The sequence below is a fragment of the Vanellus vanellus genome (genome assembly GCF_965231255.1).
Source record: "Vanellus vanellus genome assembly, chromosome: 11".
Taxonomy (NCBI): domain Eukaryota; kingdom Metazoa; phylum Chordata; class Aves; order Charadriiformes; family Charadriidae; genus Vanellus; species Vanellus vanellus.
Window position 1 is genome coordinate 1,469,840 of NC_138916.1, and position 19,710 is coordinate 1,489,549.

At 54.6% G+C, this 19,710-nt stretch overlaps 1 protein-coding gene across 1 annotated transcript in view; it reads right to left on the reverse strand.

Moving 5' to 3' along the window:
- Positions 1-327: 327 nt before the first annotated feature.
- The window catches only part of RBPMS2 (RNA binding protein, mRNA processing factor 2), a 30,257-nt gene continuing 10,874 nt past the window's right edge, over positions 328-19,710 (reverse strand). Inside the window, exons 2-8 of the mRNA XM_082488878.1 lie at positions 16,895-16,972; positions 16,187-16,225; positions 15,541-15,603; positions 14,048-14,198; positions 13,228-13,376; positions 1,890-1,959; positions 328-1,631 (exon numbers count right to left, since the gene is read on the reverse strand). Coding sequence (XP_082345004.1) covers positions 1,897-1,959; positions 13,228-13,376; positions 14,048-14,198; positions 15,541-15,603; positions 16,187-16,225; positions 16,895-16,972 — 543 coding nt within the window. The 3' untranslated portion in view covers positions 328-1,631; positions 1,890-1,896. The remainder of the gene's footprint in view (positions 1,632-1,889; positions 1,960-13,227; positions 13,377-14,047; positions 14,199-15,540; positions 15,604-16,186; positions 16,226-16,894; positions 16,973-19,710) is intronic.

Sequence of the window (19,710 nt, forward strand, 5' to 3'; positions counted from 1 at the left end):
GCCTCCACAGGCACTGGGGGGCGGGGGGGGAAACAAAAACACCCAAGAAAAGCTCACAGTTGCCCTCTCGGAGGCCTCCAGAAGAGCTCAGCATCAACAGCCCTTTCAACACAAGGACTTGCCCTTCTCCTATGGGGGAGGGAGGGGGGAGATGCCCCAATGACACCCGTGGTCCTCAGCAGCATCCCAGAGCAGTCTGCATCCCTGGGGGCAGGGCTGGGACCACCGGGCAGGGAGGGGAAGGGGTGCGGATAACACCAAGCCTGAAGAATCCCAACCCAGCCCTAGAAGAAAACACAACAGACCACAGAAAAAGAGTCACAGCAGCCTCTGGGTATATTTTTTTTTTTTTTTTGGTTGCATTTCATATATTATCCAGTTTCACATTCTCATAGGATCAGCAATTATATAGCAACTTATTCTCAAATCTTTTAATACAAGCGAGACAGCCATGGTCGTATAATACTTAAAGCACTTCAATACCAAGCAATAAGATGCTAAAACAAAAATTGCACAATTTCTTGTTTACTATGCCTGACTGAATCATTGTTACAGAAGACAACCCTTCTCTTTCAAGCTTTTAACTAAACATTAACTTATCTTACAGGATTACAATTTCTCTTTAATAATAATAATAATAATTAATTGCACACAAACACACAAGAAATTCTTTATGATGCATAAATATTTCCTTATTACACATGGTACAAAAATACTCGTACTTTTTTTTTTTTTTTGTTCGGTATTCCCATAAGGATGGCTGATTATTTGGCAGGACTGGATGCTCTCCAATCAGAAGGATGTGGAAAGAAAAAAAAAACAAAAAGGTTAGATATTTTACAGCCGTTCTATATATAGAAGTCTGAAGGAAAAAAAATAAAATATAATAACCCTGACTTTAAAACTGGAGAAGAATGGATGAGAACAGAAACCCAGTGCATCGTACTTGGAAAAAAAAAAAAAAAGAAAAAAAAAAAAGAAACATTTTTCAAATTTTTCTGGTTGTACTGGGAAGGGGAGGGCGGAGGTGGGAGAAGGGGTGAGACAAGGACAGTTAGTATTTCTCAAAAGCCAAGTCTTCACCAAAAGCAAGATGAAAACCTTGATGGATCAATCCGTTGGGCCAAGACCTGTTGCTAACGGTTACACAAACGCTAGAACAAACAAACTTACACTCACACATACACAAGTTAAGTGTTTTAATTCATGCCAGAAAACATGCAAAACCCATTGCCTTTCGTTTCCTTCAGCCGAGCCGCCGGGGCAGGGCGAGCCCAGGGAAGCCCAGGACCGATCCCCCACCACCCCCACCCCCCCCAGCTGGGCTTCGGCACAGCCGGATGGCAAAGCTCAGTTGTGGGGGCGATGTCCTGGGGATGGAGGAAGGGATGGATGGAGGGATGGAGGCGGCGCACGGCCCCGCAGCAGGGGGCCACGGCGGCTTCACAGTCCGGGGAGGGGGGATGCTGGCAGCCCCCCGGGATGGAGCGGGGGGGTGGGGGGAGTGGGGGGGGGGGGGGAAGCGCCTTGTCCGCTGGCCGCAAACCAAACCGAGAGGGGTCTGAGCAATCGTCCCTGGCACATCCCTCCGCGTAGAGGCCGGGAGGAGGAACACAAGCCGAGGAGAGACGCTGTGGGAGAGGAGCGGCGGTGAGCGGGGCTGGATGGATGCGCTGCCCGAGCGGCACCCGCAGCCCTTTCCCCACCCCAAGGCTCGGTGGGTCTCCCCGCTCCCACCGAGGTGGATTTGGCCCCATCACCCATCAGTGGAACCCAGCTGCATCCTTGGGTGGACACAGGGGGCTGAGCCCGAGCTCCCATCTCTCCTCCCAAGGAACCCAGGGAAGAGCAAGACAAGGACCCAACTCCAACAGTAATTAATTACTTACTAACGAACTAACAAAACTGACGAGACTTCCATCCTTGCTGGGTAGCTTCGGAGGGAGGATACCAGCGCATCTGGAAAAGAAAGCCATGCCAGAGGTCCGTGATCCAGGATTATCTCAACCTGAGCCCAAACCTTCAGCTCCCTGAGGCCACGTATGAGGTGCACCAAGTAGAGACGTCTCCACCATGGGAAAGGAGGCTCCGGGATGAGCCCCAAACACCACTCGAGTAGCATCCCAACCTGGGGCTGCACCATGGCGGCACCACCCAGCATGGTGGCTCACAGGACAGGCTCAAGCTCACCAGGCACTGGGACCTGGCCAGGTCCTCCCTTAAGGAGCACACCGGGATCCCACACATCTAAGAAGGAAGCTAGCACCCCACCTCAGGGCTTGCCTCAACATCTCAAGTACTTCTGCATATTGACATAACCAGAAGACAGCTCCCAAACTTACACCTGTGCCTGGCCCCAGCTCACTACAACACGCAGAACACCACCGTTTAAGCTAGGAAAGCTCCTCACCATCAAGTTATTTCTGAAGTTTACCACTGAAGAAGTGTGTGCAAAGAGGTTCCCCCCCAGTATGCTCCCACTCCCACACCCCCCAAATTTACATCTTTCCCCCCCCAGTTCAGACTCAGGCAGGGCAGAGGAGGTTCGCTTTGGGCACGCAACACCCCAAGGTGGTGGTCGCTCTGCCCTCAGCCAGCAGAAGGAGGCATCTCAAGACCACACATTTAAACCAGACAACCTCTAACGTGACACACACAGGGTAAGGACTGGCTCATCCACCGCAGAAGAGACCCATGAAGTTTCCTAAGCCACAACCCAGCCATCAGAAGAGGCTCCAGGCAAACGACGTCACGGGAAGAGCTTGGTAGAGCTGCAACCCAACAAGACTTGGAGGCTTCCCTGGCAGGTCATTGCTGCCATATCTACAGCTCAGGGCTGCTCCTTGCTGAAGAAGGACTGCTGGATGGGGACCCAACAGGCAGACACAGGAACAGTAACTGAACAGACACTTTCCAGCCTGCCAGCAGATGCGGCAAGCCAGCAGCATCCAGCAGAATAACATCAGATATCCAGGTGCTGCCATGTGGTCTGCAAGACCGGTACGTCAGGCTGGGCTGAGCTAGCAGCTTCATGCCCGAGAGCAGCAGGAGATGAGTCTGTGCCACTTGACTGAGCACGGATCCAGCAGCAGGAGCGGCTAGCGGAGCTCGGTCCTGCTGCTGTTTGCAAAAAGAGCTGAAACACAGCAGCCATCCCCACTTCTCCTCCCTCTCCAGCTGATGGGAGGAGAGCACCGCCTCAGTGTGGACAGGCATCAAGAGCAGCAGGCACGTCCAGGGCTCTGGGTACCACCAGAACAATGGACTCTCAACTAAGGCAAGTAGAAGTGAGGTGGAAACCCCTGTAGAGCCTAGCATGAACTGTTCCCCTTGCCAGACCATCCTGCCAAGGTTGTCCCCTTGCCTGAACAAGCCTAGCTAGATGCTTCCCTCCCAAGCACGGGCATCGCTCCAGGGCCAGAGGGAAAACACTGTATTCCCAGACCAGCTCCAGCTCCCATGCCCGGCTCTCTCCCGCTAAGAGGGACCCTTGGTCAAGGGTGGGCAGACTTTCTTGGAAGCAAGGTCCCAGGTCAGTTGGGCAGAGGAAGAGTTGGCGCCGCAGCCAAAGAATCTAGTTTGGCAGAGGCTTGACAGCTCATCTTACCCCTACGTGGCTGTGCCCAGCAAGGGCGATTCTGCCAGCCTCTTGCCAGAGTCAGGTCTCCCCTGTAGGCCGCAAGCACGCGAGAGACATCAAGAAAGCCACTGCAGGTGGAGAGGACAGCTGGCAGTGAGGGAGAACAGGAGCTGGCTGCTTGCTAACTACCTAGCAGGCAGCATGCTGCCTGACCGACGCACTGGACAACACGTGCGACGTGAGTCTGGCTGCAAAGTTATCCAGGGGTGGAAGATGCAGACCTGTGTCCCCCACCCCAGCTGTATGAGACCCCCAGAAGCTCCACACGGGTCTTCAGAAGAGACAGAGCTGAAGACCAGGACACCCAGAGACTCAGTGACAGCCCTTGAATTGCCCTCCAGGCCAGGCACACCCTCAGTGGGTCCCTTCAAACCCTGCTCCCCTCACCCCTGTAAGAGGCCAAAGTCTGATGCCCGATGGAGGTGCAAAGCCAGAGGCTTCGCGTTCACTCCTTCGTAGAATGGTTTAGGTTGGAAAGGACCTTGAAGATTGAGTTCCAACTCCCCTGTCGTAGACAGGGACACCTCCCACTAGACCAGGTTGCCCAAGGACACGTCCAGCCTGGCCTTGAACACCTCCAGGGATGGGGCCTCGACAACCTCTCTGAGCAACCCATTCCAGTGCCTTACCACCCTCAAAGTGAAAAATTTCTTCCTAAAAAATTAGTAAAAAATTCCTTCATGCGGAGACATGCAGCAGACTGCCAAGACCTTGACGCTGCCTCCGTACAGGAGCTGGAGGGGACAATAACCTCACGCCTCCCAGAAAGCACAGCTGCCTGCAATGGCCAAGTCCTCCCTCCACCAGCACAAGGGCTGTGATACGGGTAACTGAGCAGCCTCAAGCATGACCTCAAGTCCTCCTTGTGATGGCTCCTACAAGGAGGAGCCCTGCAAGTTTGCAGAGGCTCTGTCCTAGCGGGACCCTCTCATCAGGTTAGATCTCCTGGATCCCAGGCTCCTGTTCGGGCACCAGCACCACACTTGAGGTAGCTGTCCATAGCCAGGCACACTGGGCTGGTTGGTCTCCTTGCCGGAGACCTTCACGAGGCAAGTAGGTGCCACCAAGCCAGCTCCCAGCTGGCCCCATAGCTTGCTCCATGACACAGCAGCCAGGTGCATCCCAGTCAGTCCAGCCTTGGGTGGAAGGAATCGAGGGCATGGACACTACCACCAAGACCCTCCTCCCCAGTGAGGTGTCCCATCTAAGTGCCACCATCAAAGTGCTGTCTTGGTGCCACACACACCGTGCCTTCACTTCTCTGTTAGCCTGTGAGAGTGATGCAGCCTGGCTGCACCCGTGCTCCCCAAGCCTGGGGCCACCACGCTGCTCTGGGGCATGGCTACCTCCTTGCCCCAACACAGGCCAGGAAGGCTTGCAGCCTGAAGCGGGCACCACCATCACTGACACCTTATGGGGCCCACCACAGCAGCTGCCAGTGCCCAGGACAAGGGTTACTCACTCCCCCACCAGCTCTGTCACCGGGAGGTGCTTGCTCAGCAGAGCTATTTCTCCTCAGCAGCCAGCAGTCCTCCTCCCTGGCCAGTGTCTCCCACTCCAGCACCCCTCCCCTCGACAGCTGGAAGTAGTTTCCTCCTGCCCAGCAGCCTCAGGAAACTCCCCCCGCGTTCACAAGGCTGCGAGCGCTTAACCCCAAGAGCCGCCTCCGTCCCACGCCAGGCTTGGCGTGAACATGGGCAAGACGGCCATCCCCCACCCCACTCCCCAAGCCTGGTAGCTCTTCATCCCCTCCTCAGGGGTTCTGAACCAGCTTCTTGCTATGTGCACATCCCACTCCAAGCCTGGCCAGAGCCTCCAGCACCTCCAGTTTCACCAGAAATCCTGCTTTTCTTCTAAAACACACGCTGTTCATAGCTCTGGCACTGATAAACCTCCACTTCTGATGAACCACCTCTCCTCACCTTCCTCCTGTAGCTCTCCGACGCTTGTAGGCACAAACCCAGACAGCCCCACTTGCCACGGGCCAGCAGACCAGCCCTGCAGCCAGAGGGGCTCAGCCTGGAGGCCAGCAGAAGCTGGTGCAGACACGATGATCCTGGGTACAGGCCAAGGCTCTGACACGCTGGCAGGCTGAGGGAATGACCTGCCAGGTCTTTCAGCCCACAAGAAGATTAAGGGCTTGATGGGATGAGGCAGAAACGCCCCCTTCACTAGGAGGGATGTTCCTGAAACCAGTGGGAAGCACTGGAAGAACCAGATCAGAGGCAGCAGCAGCAGCTAGCCAAGAGGACATGCTCTTTAAGACAGTGGCACCCACCAGGACAGTCTTCTCTTCACATCCCTCAAAGTGTCCCAAGCGTCTTGCTTTTGCCAGGGAGCAGAGAGGATCTGCAAACACGAGCCCCCCAGAGCCATCTGGAAGAGGAGACCAGCACCCCAAGAGACTGCATAGGGTTGTCCCAAGAAGACTGCAACACAGCAGGCCAAGCCAGAACACTTCCCCGCAGGGAGCAAATTTCTCTGAGGGCTTTTGGAAGAGCCATTATCTCTCAAAATACTACATCTGTCAAGGAGGAAGCTGAGAAAGAGTGAATGGAGACGTGCACTGGGCGAGGAAAGCAGAGCAAGGGAGGCTTTTACTGGAACAGACGCAGTTGTTTCTGGAGCTGCATTAGCTCACAGTTGGAAAGGAGTCTGGCCACACCACTGCAAACACCTCCTGCTCGCTCACCCATGGGGACGAGACAGACACCGCCAGCCGACGGCAGCTAGCCTCACGCTGCTGCGTTCAACATCTGTCCCAGAACACAGCTGGAGAAGAGAAATGGTGCCTCCGCCTGCCACCTTCCTGTAAGATCATCCAGTCCAATCATTAACCTAACACTGCCAAGCCCACCACTAAACCATGTCCCCGAGTGCTATATCTACACAACCCTTAAATACCTCCAGGGATGGGGACTCCACCACTGCCCTGGGGAACGTGTTCCAATGCCTGATGACTCTTTCAGCAATTCCTTCAGCAGGAAAAAAAGAGAGGAGGAGAAGGGAGGACTGAACACACAGATACATCCTCAAGCCACCTTTAGCTTGGATGGCCTACCTTTCCTCCTTAGTCACTTCTAGGTCTGCTTATCTTTGCCCTGCAGGCAGCCCCAGCATCCTGTGGAGCTCAGAGCTATCCCTACAACCAGAACGGATCCGGCCACCTCCCCAGGAACCAGAAAGGTTCCCTGCACAGGCAGGGACAGAGCAGTCCGCTGTGCTCCTGGGAGCTGGTAGGACCCCAACCAGCATGCTAGGAAGAAATTTTTCACTTTGAGGGTGGTAAGGCACTGGAGGTTGTTGAGGCCCCATCCCTGGAGGTGTTCAAGGCCAGGCTGGACGTGGCCTTGGGCAACCTGGTCTAGTGGGAGGTGTCTCTGTCTATGGCGGGGGGTGGGGGTGGAACTCAATCTTCAAGGTCCTTTCCAACCTCAACCATTCTGTGATTCTATGTTCAAGAGCTGCATCTAGTTACCAGCTGCTGGCGTGCAGAGTAGCATCTTCAACTGCACTGCTGAGACAGCCTCACCCTGGCAAGCCATGAGCACTTCATGGTCACTGCTTCCACCAGGCTGTAAGCCTTGGGCAGGCTACACTGGTGGCTGGCAAGAGCTGCTCTGCTCCAGCTGGAAACACAGCTGATGGGAACACGACCCAGGCCAGGCAAGGACAGCCTGCAAAGGTGCACCCACAAGGCACTAATGTCATCTCTTAGTGCTCTCTGGGCACACACTTCCAGCCTCAGCAGCAGGCACTTCACCCAGGCCACCCGCTTCCAGGGTTCTTCAGGGGGCTGGGTTGAGGAGACGATCATCCAAGCGCTTGCATGCTGTGCAAGACCCAAGCAGCTCAAGCCCATCACTGAGAAAACCTTGCTGCAATTTCATCACGCGTGCACACACACACACACACACACCACACACACACACACACACACATCTTCCCAGGCAGCTACAGCAAGAGAGACCTGGAAGATGAGCACATCATATCACACCATGTTGAAGAGCACACAGAAGAAGACAGGCACCAATCCATCCCGTTGCTTAGAAGGGGTGTTTCAACAGACGCCATCTCGGTCCAGTTCACTTGTCAGGCATCATTTAGTGATAATTGCTGCTCAGAAGGTGCCTGGAGGAGCTAAGAGCATCTCCTGCATCTCCTCTGGCTAGAGGGAAACAGCTGGCTTGGGGAGAGCTTGCTCAGGGCTGCTTGGCCAGCCTGTGGCAGCACCAAATCACTTGAGTTTAGGAAAACACCATAACCATAAAAGTCTTCTGAAGAGAGCTTCACACCTCCAGGAAGCATGGAGATAACCCAGAAAAAAAAAAAAAAAAAAAAATGATCCTAGCAAGTCCTACCTGACAGCAACAAGTTATTAGACACAAAAAAATCCATCATTCTCTCCAGCCTTCCATCCCAGGGAGAGCTCAACTGGCACAACATGAAGTCCAGAAGGTTTTGCAAACATGACTGTGAAGTCAGTCCAGAGGTCAGTGGTGCACAAAGGCAGGGTCTCCATTGTCCAGCAGATCCACCGTGGTGGCCATTGCTTGGTGCTCCAGGGTTCAGACAGGCTGGTGTCACCCAGGTGCTCACACACCCAGCAAACAGCAGCACCCCAACAGGAGACCGTACTTGAGGAGGAGCACAGCACCTGAGCCCACCCCAGCAGATCTTCCCACATCTCCAGTTCTCTAGGGCCAGCACCAGATCACAGGCACTGGGATCTGCCTCGTGTCCATCCACAACAGTAGCCACCACTCAAGAGACCTGGCTTGGTTAGAGCTAGCCCAGGCAACCAACAAGACCAACCAAGTTGGAGCACTAACCTCTCCTTCCATTGATAGGCTCCACCTCAACTCAGTGCTGGGAAGCCTCAAGGTCCTGCTGGGCTGTGTACCACCACATAGCCACGAGCAAGGACTGCTCCTTCCACCTACCACTCACTTACACAGTCCCCAGCTTCAGAGGCCCACCTCCACCATCTCCTCAAAGCCTCTGGACAAGGCTGCTGCCACCAGCAGCAACATGGAAGCTCCGAGGGCACCTTGGGTAGCCCACCTCCAAAAGGATGGGAAGCTGTAAGGTTTCAGTCCATGACCAGCTCCCTGCCTTGGAAGCATCTACTACAGACAGTCTCCCAAGCTCTGGGTACCCAACACATCAGCCTTATCCCCTACAAGCACCATGTGGTAACCACCACCAGCCTCACCCATGTTCTTATGAAATAATCCTGCATCCAGCTCCTGCTTTCCAGAGCAAGTCCTGCCCACAAGCACAGCACAACCCTCAGAGGTGCTGCCATAGCTGGAAGCATCTCTTTGCAGAGGAGATCCAAGAAAATCAATAGCTTCTGGTGTCTCCTACTGCCCACTCAGAGCCTGGCTTAGAGGCACTCCAAAACAAGTGGTTTCCCATCAGAGACACGATGCAACCCAATCCCATCACACAGGCAATAGATGAAACTTCACCTGGTCCAAGAAGAACAAGGCAAGCTATATGATGATCTCTATACTCATGTCAAGCTCTCCCCATCTTCCCAGAATACCAGCTCCACACATCTTAGCACCCCACAGTCTTCCAAGGACAAAGGCAGACCAGGGCCCCCACATTTGATGGCTTCTTTCCCCAACATCACTACTACACAGAGGAAAAAATGTCTACCCAGAACCACAGCGAGCCAGGAATCAGTTCCTTCAGAGCTGACCACCGCAACGATCCTCCCTACCAACCGGTCCCAGGCCAAACCATCTTCCCGAGCTCCCAGTTTCCTACGCCGCTCCCATCTCTCCCAGGCTGCCGATTCCCTTCGTTATGGCTCACAAGACCTGTGTCCTGCCTGTGATTTCAGGCTGTAAGAGAGAAGCCAAGCTCCAGGTAGGAACTTGCTCCGTTTCCAGTAACTGGAGAGGAAAGAGGTGAGATTAGACCCATGATTAAGGGCAGGGTCTGTCCCGGTATGCAATTCTGGAACAAAGTGACCGGCAAGTGCTGTTGTCTAACGTGCCCGCTAAGAATTTAGTCGTGTGCTATCGCTACCACGTCACTCACCTCCCCCACCGTGTGCCAGGAGTGAGGTCAAGGTGTATTTCTGGTTGCCCTCAAAGGGTCGTGGTTGGGGAGCAACCAGGTTTCTTTCACGCCAAGCGGCAGGGTTGCCTCTGCCCCAGCTCAACCGGGCTGCTCCCCTCCCACCGGCAGGACCTGGCTGAGCCTGGCTCAGCTGGGAGGAGTTGATGTAAGATGGTGCCATGCTGTGTGCGCCATGTCATGTGCTGCCAAGTTGGAGATGTGGGTTAGAAAGAAGGCCTGGTATCTCATTCCCCAGGCTCTGGTGGGTGGGTAGCGTGAGGCCCATGCACTGGGTTGCCAAGGAGATACGGGCTACAGAGATGGGCAGAAGCTTGCAAATCCCATGGTGCACCTTGGAGGAGAGATGGTTACCTTACCAGTCTTTCCAGACGTGGCTGCCATCATGCTTAACACTTCTAGGAATGGAGCTGTAGAACAGCCACTCCACTAGCTGCAATAAGGCATCACTAGGGTGTCCCATCTCCAGGGACAGCTCTGAGCTTCAGGGCTAGCCTGCGCTGGCATCATGGCTGGAGTTCACTAGGGACATCAAAGGAGGGATTTGAGAGAGGGTGGGAGGGAGGGAGGGAAGGCAGATGGGACAGTCTTAAAGTCAGCGGAGTCCCCACAGGTAGAGGCTCCTAGCAGTGCAGGGTCACCTCGACAGCAGCCCGGTGCCCGCAGCGAGCATCACCATGGCATGGCAGCTCGGCAGTGCCGGGAGGAGCCACCATCAGTCTTGTCTGCGAGCAGCTTACCAACAGCTCCCAGGGCGTGAGCCAAGGCCAGGCCAGCCTCGCGCCATCTCCTGCCCCTGGTCACTCTTGTCAGCCCTCTGGGCAGCTCCTCAGGAGGTTGCACAGGTGTATCACAGAGGGCAGCCACCTCCTCTCCCGCTCACTACCCGACTTGAACACATTGCTGTGACAGGATGAACACTTCAGGTTTAAATCTTTTGCGACACGCTCTCAGCTTAGCTACAGCTTCCAACTTCATGCCTGCTCCAGGACTGAACACTACGGAGCTGCTGAAGCTCTGGCCACCCCCATGAACATCCTCCAGCCAACGCTAGTCTCAGGCAGAAGAACTGTAGCTGTTCTGGAGAACAACTCGTGTGTCCACCACCCCACCAGCAAGGCAAACCAGCCCCTACCAGCAAGAGCAGAGGGCTCAGCACACCAAGACCAAGGTTACAGCTTTTAGCCCAGTTTGTGAGCAAAAGTCATCTCACTGGCTTGCTCCACCCTGCCTCGGCTCTGCAAGGGAGAGGGCTCCAGCCCGGAGATCTGGCAGCTCAGAGCTGCCAGCTCGAGTAATGTTTAACCCCATAAAACTTTATTGGTAACGTATACTGCACCAGAACATCTCCCTGCGAGGTCACTGCCGGCTCAAGCACAACGCAGCAAGGAGCGGCTGTAACTGCTTGGCCAGCGCCGGCTGCTCTGCTTCAGAAAAGACCTGGGTCCGGCCATGGCCATGGCCTGGAGGGGCTGCACTGGCTCCCTAAGGCTTCGAGGCACATCACCACTTATGGACCTCCTTGGGTTGGGAGTCCTACCTAAAGAGGGAGCTCCCTGGAGCCTCAGGGTCATTCTTCAGACCAGAAGACCTCTTTGAAAGCTAAGCTGTCTGTCTAGAACAAGTAGCTTGCCAACTGGAGGGCGATAACTAAGACCCCAGAAGGAAAAGATCTGGCTGAAGGACTCCTTGATACCCTCCACTTTAGGAGAGCAGAGTTTTTCTTCCTCACCATGTACCATATAGTTTTGGTGTCTAACCCTTACACTCAGGGTGCCCATGTCACTGGTGATCATCCTTGAAGGACCTGCAGTAGTGGTTTGACCTCCCTCTGCCACCTCAGCCAGACCCAGAGAGGTTTTTTCCGCGGTCCTCCCTGCCAGGGGCAATTCAACTAGCAACAGCCCTTGGCTCCACCACCCTACACACAAGGGGCAGGGAAGGAAAGACATCTGCTCTCCCGGGCTGCCCAGCAGCAGAGCACCCTCAGATGCTCCTGTAGCCGTGGACATCATCAATAGCTTTTGGAGAACACCAGCAAGCACAACCCTCCTAGTGAAGGACCAGCCTACTTGAAAGAGCAGCCTGGCTCTGGAGGCCTTTGGAAGAACAAGCCAGTGTCCAGTCCTGCCCCGGGCCCTATGTACTCCTTGCCTACTCTGCAAGAGCTTCAGCCCAATGCTAGCTCACCAGTTGAAGGGCAAAAGCAGAAGAGGCCTGCGAGTGTGTGAGGGGCAGGATGGACAAGCCTATGTAGATCAGGAGCTTGCATCCATCCAGTGCCTCTTTATTGCATTTAGGAAACAAGCTTGGGTTGAAGCTGGACAGTTACAGTCAAGATGCTTGCAGGAAGCAAGAGGATGCCAAAGGGCCAACTGAGCTGACCATCAGGCAGGTGGACAAGGTGAAGGGACACAGCTCTTCTTCCTTTCCATTTAAGCATGGAAGAGTGGAGCTAAGCGCCCTGCTTGGCGGGGCAGAGAGCAGAGGTTATGCCCCAATGCTCTGGGGTCTAAGCACACAGCCCCACTGCCCTGGTCCACCATGGCACTACTACAGGAGCAGAGACCAAAGCAGGCAGAGCACAGCTGGCTGGTAACACCAAGCAGGGTAGGGACAGGGGCTCCAGGTTCTCCTGTACAAGCGCTCCAAACCCAGCACCTTAACGTGGAATTAGGACGCTACCTCTCTGGTTTGGCCTTCTCTTTGCATGTCCATGGTTTCAGGGACTTCATGCTCAGCAGGGTTGGTGGCCTCAGTACATTAAGACATTCCAGTTTCACACCAGTACAGGCATCCCTACAACTCCAGCTGTCAGCGAGCATACCCTGGGACACCAGGTGGTTGCACCACCACCAGCGTTTCCACAGACCCATACAGAGGGATGCTCTCTAGCCAGCATCCAGTGGCGAACGCCACCATCCCATCAGAGCTCCTCGCTCTGGCAAGGATCTGATCACTCATCTTCTGCAGGACATCCCCCTCTGGCTTCAAAAGCATTTGAGTCACTCGGCCCAAGGGGGTTCCAGCACCGAGTCAAGCCTGTTGCCTTCACTGTGACTTCAAGGAGAATGTCATGTAGCTATTTTACTTGCTGGCATGTGGCATTGCCTCCCAGCGGTCCCACAACATGGTCTTCTGGCCACGGGGACCAGCAAAGCCAGCCAGAAATTGAGCCCTGACCTTCCCCCCACCCCCCACCATCTGCCTGCCTCTAGCAGAGAAGCAGGCTGGACCTGCAGGGTCAGAAATCATCGACCAGCCTCTGCGCTTGGCCACGTAGACCTCTCCTGCTGTGGCTTGCTTGGGAGGTGGGAGGGCCCCCACGCACTTCAGCCGGGAGGAGGCTTTGCCCCAGGAGCCAAGGTGCGGAGGCCAGGGTCGAACCAGCCAAGCAGAGACCCAGAGGAGTGAGCACCAGGGGCAGGGGAGAGAGAGAAGAGAGAGAGAGAGGAGAGCCCGGTTCCTGGCACGGGACGCGGGGAGCAGCTCACCTGAGCGTGAAGAGCAGCGGCCGCAGCAGCAGCCGCTGGGTAGGTGAAGGCGGCATGGGGGATGGCAGGGGTGAGCTCCGTGGTGTAGAGTGGGTAGGGAGCCCATGCTTCTGGCGACGCTGGAATAAGAGCTGCTCCAGTCAGGTCATCTAGATGGGAGGAGACAAGGTGACAAGCATCTCAGTAGCTGGCCCCAACAGCCTGCTTCAGGGACAGACTCTGGATTTCCCACCCCAAACTAAGGCTCTGCACTGCCAGCGAGGTTTAAATATAGCACCACTGCAACATCTCTGCTACCAGCGGCTCCTCTGGCCTCCCAACACCTTGCCAGGAGAGGCCAGGAACATGCTCCATCACTGTTCATCGCCCCACAGGGGCTTTGTGCAGTCTGGTTCACACACGTGACACAGGGCTGGTGCCACAAGATGGTAGGACAGAAGACGGGGCTCTCAGCACCACATCACAGGCTGCCCAAGAAGCCTCAGCAGGGCTGCTCGCCCCACCAGGCTATGCTGAGGGTGCGTGGCACAGGATTCATCCTTTCTGCTTCACACCTACAGGTGGTTTAAAGGAGTTATGGTATCACTTGAGCGACCAAAACCAGCTCTGCTCTCCCAACGCTTCTAGCGCCAGCCAGAAGCCTTACCGGACACGTGTTTTTCTCCTGCGACCCTAACACGCTGGCCTTCCCACACCAGGCAGGTTTCAGCCAGGGCATATGCAGGTATGGTTTTCTTTCCACCCTGGCAGCGTTCCCAGGGTTGGGCATCTCCCAGGTTGGGCCAGCCGTGACCTCAAAGTCCCTCCCCAGCATACTCACAGGGGTCCCGTGCAATGAAGTGCGCGCCCAAAGCAGGGTGGATATTGGTGGGGTTTGGTGTGGCCATCAGCTTGCTCTTGGCCATCTTTGTGTTGGCCTTAGCAAACTCTAACCGCAAGGTCTGGGGGTTCTCTGGGTCGAAGCGGATGCCCTGTCACAGAAGAAAGCACAGGAATCTCTCAGAGGTGAGGTTTTCAGTCTAAGCACAGGTCGTGTCTATTCATGGAGCAAAGCCCAACCGGGGAACCAAGGCCATCACACTGCAGTCACATAGCCCAGGTTGGGTTTTTTTTGTCACCTCACTGCAACAGTCAAGCCCCCACGCTTGTACTCCTATGTTCAGATGCCCTTAGACCACTGCTTCCAACGTGAGGGACACAGCTTTTCTCCTTATGTGCAGTTCTCCAGCCAGCATGGCAGTGATGGCTACCAACGCTGGTCAGGCAAAAGCTGTCTGCTGGAGCTGGGATAACCCCATCTCTACTGGAGCTCCTACCTGTGCTGCCAGCCTGGGCAGTGAGACTAGCACTTGCCCCAGTGCCCACGGCAAGGTCTGCAGCAGGGCAGAACCAGATCAGCGTGTCTTGCTGTCTAGATCCCACTAACTTTTGCAGGACCACATGGGACGGAGATAGTTTTGGGCTGTGCCTGCCACATTAACCATCCTCACACCTTTTTCTTGAGCTCCAGCGGTTTGAAGTGCCGTGAATATGCTAAGAGCCTGTACCAGACAGCTTCTGCCCTGCCTCGTATACTTCCATGGGAACAGCAGCGTGGGAAGGCTGGTTTCCTTCCTTTCTGAAGGAAGTACCTTCTACCTCCTACCTTCCAGGAGAAGAACCTGCTCTGCTGAACTGCCACGCACTTTTCATTTAGTAAAGTAAGGCTTTAACGAGGCCACTTGCACCAAGCAAGACAGCCACGTGATAGACCAGGTTTGCCATGAGCCTGCTTCACTACCCGTGTACCCTGGTGAGCTCGACCTCGAGCCTCAAAAAGCTGATGCTAAACAGAAGTTGAGCTTCACGTGCCTCATTAAACCATTACAGGGTGTCAAGTGGGTAATCACCCCATGCCTGTATATGCCTGGGAACTACTTATGTCCCCAATACCTCTCTTCTCATATGTTTCCTACGGGTTGGCTCCCCAGAGAAGACCTGCCTGCTCCAGGTACTCCAAGCCAAGGTCAAGTCAAGCAGTCAGGCTAGGATGAGCCCCCACCTCGGCACTCGGACCAGACAGCAGGAGGAAAAGCTCCTTGAAGGTAGTTCTGGCCGCACCTCAACACACATGGCTAATGAACAAGGAAGTCCTCTTAGTCCCCAACTCTTACTCCTACAGGGGGGACCACTTAATGGATAAGAAACAGGATTCACAGTCTGGATCCTGTGCATGCCCGCTCCAGACAAGTAGTAGCTGTTCTTTCTCCACACCCTCATGGCCCTCAGCCTTCCCTGGAAGCCTCCCCTTCTCCCGGCCCATCGGGTACTCACGTTCAAGGCGTTCTTCGCTGCTTCAGCACCAGCCCGGCTGTCAAAGGTCACAAAACCAACTGGCTAAAAGAAATAATGCCGATTTCAGTTTGGAAGCCTCTCCCAGCTCCTCAGACTGCCCCTGCCACCCTCTCTACCCCAGACAGTTTACAGCAAGCAGAAAAGGCCATCTAAAGCTGCAGAGGGCCTTCAAGCAGAGCTTGAAGACATCATCCCAAGATTCCTGCTCCACATCTGCTCCCACCGCACCAAAAAGCTTTGGTATTCCTACAGGTGGGGGCACTGCTCACCCTGGTAGCCCCCAGCAAGGGTACCCCTTGTCCACAAGGGGAACCACTGCCTTGATTAGGATGGGTCTGGGGAAGGTTTCTAGCAGCACAGGGTTTGAGGCTGAAGCACCAGCTCTCCCCCAGCCCACGTGGTGTGGGCAGCAACAGAAGATACGGAGCCATTTGGCACATGCCTAGAGCTTGGGACCACCATGGTGGTGAGTGCGAGCAGAACCCAGCTACATACATGGTGCTGAACAGATGATGCTTTACACAGTGAAATGGTTTCTGTCCCCCCCTCCCCTCCTCTTCCCTCCCAGCAGGTCTGGTTTTCTAGCAAAAGCCAAAAATACCCAAGCACTGGAAGAAGGAGGTACCTGCTTTGAAGTTAGCTTGATCAGTGACCCTTCATAACCCTGGAGAAGGGAAGAAAGCAAGTCAACATCAGGTTCCCAAAGGAGCTGAGCGACAACCAAGACATGACGTGAAAGCTCCAGGAGTTACTGCAGCACCAAACCCTCCACAAGGTGGGGTCTGCAGCAGTAGGTACATTAACACATCTCTTCTTTCCCCCCCAAAAAAGACGACAGAGATTAGTCTAAGGGCAGAACAGGTATCTCAGCTAGCCCTTTGGGAAGAAATCCTATTTTTTAGCTCTTCATCAGGCTACTGAGATGATCACCCTGCCTGACTGGTGCCTGGAGAGCCTAGAGCACCCTGTGCTGGAAGAGGGGGAAGTGGGGTTCCCTTGTTGGCCCAAGGAGTGCCCATGTGGTGATCTAGTAAAGAATGGACAGTTAGGGGATCAGGACACGCCCTCGAGGAAGGGCTGGTCCAGCTGGGCTACAGGGCTGACCTAGCAGCCGTCATCCAAGCTTGGAGACAGCATGATTTCAACAGGCCCCAGGGGTTACCCATCTGAGCACAAGCCATGGGATACCATTCTGGTTTCATACTAGGTTCCTCAAGCTTTTACAGAATGCCTGCCTTCCCACTTCATCCTTACTTCCTTCTGACAGAGATCTTTGCTGCAAGGGTGGCCACAAGCCAGCATCTTTCCTACCAAAGTCTGAAGACCACCTTACCTTGAATGGTCGGAAGAGTAGGTAGAGCTCTCTGGGCTTGATATCCACAGGAAGACCACTGACAAACAGCGTCCGTACCTAGGACAGAGGTCAACAAGGTCTACTGAAAGGAGTGCTTAGTACCAAAGCAGGAGTACAGAGCACAGTTCAGAAGCTAGGTGCAATAAGAGCAGAACACCTCGCACCAAAGGTGGCCTTGCAGGCGCTAACCCTTCCCTACATTAGAGGGGCATTATCCAGGATAAAATACACCCAAGTCCTTTTCTCCCTGCCACAAAGGATTTAGACATTTACAAAAAATACAGTCTCTAGCAGAATAGTCTGGTTTGATTAGGGCATGGACACCAGCCCCACAGTCTGACTTTGGTGACTAAAACTTGAGGATACTGCTCTAGACCATACACCATAGGCCATACACCACCAAAAGCACTAACACAGTTTGACACTATCAAAGGTCCAGAAAAGACCAGCACAAACCCCAGCTGTCTCTCTAGCTATTTCTAGAGCTCACACACTAGATCTCTTTTCCTTAGCCTATCCTGGCTCTTTACTTCAGCCCCTGACTCAAAGGCAGCCCTCAACTTTGAAAAATACCTCACTGCTATACACTCATCTTTTGACTTCTGCAAAAGCCCCAGAACATCACTGGGAGGAGGATTTTTGGGTCCGTCCCAGCTCCTTCACCACTACGCATCAGACCCTTCAGAAGGTGCCCCCAAACCAGCTCTTTCCAGTGCTTGTTCTCCTGCACCCAGCCAAAAGCCAGCTGTGCAGCACCAAGTCCATGTAGGCTGCTGCCCTTTCCAAGCTGCAGAAGTCACGTACCAAGTCCAAGCATGTATAAGCAAAAACAGAGTACCAGAGGATGATTTCAAGAGATAATCTGTTGAAATTATCTATAATAGTTCAAGCGAATAGCCAGGAAGAAGAAACAGTGGTGAAAGGTCATGGCCTGGGACAACTCTGCTCAACAGTCAGACCATCGCGGCCACCTTCTCCCCGCACTGGGAGGCATCAGCCAGCAGCCCATTTCCATAGGAAGCAGCACGACGGAGATGCCAAGCCTTCTTATAAATCAGCACGGAGCTGGAAAGGGAAGTTGTGCACAACGGAGGTCACCAAGACACTAGTCATCATTAACAAGGACCAGGAGACCGCAAGCACAGCTGGGCCAGTACTGACAGCTAGGCAAGGGAAGCCAGAGGACGATGGGGAATGAGATGGAGCTCTGCGTTCCTCACTTTTCATTGCACGGGGATGCCACCCAGCGAGCCCGTCCCAAACGAGCCACGAGAAGGTCATGGGACAGCACTGATGCCCAAATGCTCAGAATAGCACCAAACAGCACCAGACGCTTCTGAGCTGCAAAACACGCAGCAGGACCGGGAGCCCTAAGCCAAGAGCCCACCTCCTGGCCTGCTTCCAGTCTGGGGTGACCCCGTTACATTTGCAGGGCAGAAGCACTCTGCTCCCCACATTTTAGTTTCTGCTCAGCCATTTCCTCTACCCCAGACTAAGCGGGTTCTATCTGACACCTCGTTAAGCCTCAGTTGCCACCAAAGCGAGTGGCGCACACTTGCCCTGCTCCTGGGCTGGAGACAGCAGCCACATGAAGGCACAGGAGCACAGAGCAGAGCCTCCGCAACCTGCAACACTTTGGGGGCAGCCAGATTCAGAGTCCTCCAAGCAGGGAAGCTTCTCCCGTTTACAGGAGAAGACACACACCTCCTTGAGCTCCCGTGCCCAAGACAGGGCAGAGAAATACCCTTCACAGCAGCTCAGGGGCAGCTTAACCCATCCAGGATGGACAGCAATCATGAAAGTCTTGGGGCGCTCTGCCCCTCTTGCACTCCATGCGCATTGAGACTAAGGGCTGCCACCACCCGGTGAACACCCCGGCGTGCTGCTACCACCCCCCAATTAGCACACAGAGCCATCCTCCAGCCTGACATCTCTCAAGACTGCTGCAGAATACAACCACTGAGCATCCTTTCTTCCAACACTGGCATCTCACCCGTCCCCTCCACTGAGCCCTCAAGTATGGGTGGTCCCACCGCACCTCCCCAGCTTTTGCTTTGCCCGGTCTAGGGAAGGTGGATGCAGCGTGGAGCACTCCAGAAACACTTCCCACGGCAAGGCTCAGTCCTACAATCTCCCCACCCAGCACAGCCTGTTTGATGCTTTGGTGCATCACTCCAGGGCCACCTCATGCCCAGACAGAGCGGGCAATGCCACTGTCTCTCAGCTTGCTGGCTGCCTTGAAGACTTTGGTGCTTGCGCTTCAGCACGGAGCTACACGGAGTGCCTGCCATGCATTCCCAGAAGACGCATGGCCATCTCTTGCAGGGGAGGACTGTGCAGAGCGTGATGGCACACATGTGCCTCAGCCATGTGAGAGCACCATCCCTTCTCAATATTTCAGGATCTAAGTGTGCTCAGACCCCAGAATGGATGTTTCTTCCAAGCAGATAGAAATCTGCATCCCTTCTGGGTCTCTAAATGGTCCCGTGATGTGTTGCTCGGTAAGTCCTTGCGACAGGCGTGACAGAATGGAAGACGCAGGGTTGCTCAGGGAAGGGGAAGTCAGCTACTCGGAGCCCTTACGACAGCCTGAACAGAGCAACACAGGCGCCTACGAAAGCTCTTTGTCGGAGGTAATAAGCTCCTAATGTCAGCCCCATAAGTTGTTGCCAAGGACGGGAGCAAGAGACATTCTCTCACGGGCCAAAAATCTTCCCTCAGCCTCCAGGTCCAGTCTGTCCCCATACACGGCACTGGAAAGGGGACCCCAGCTCACCCACAGCACTTGCCAAGGG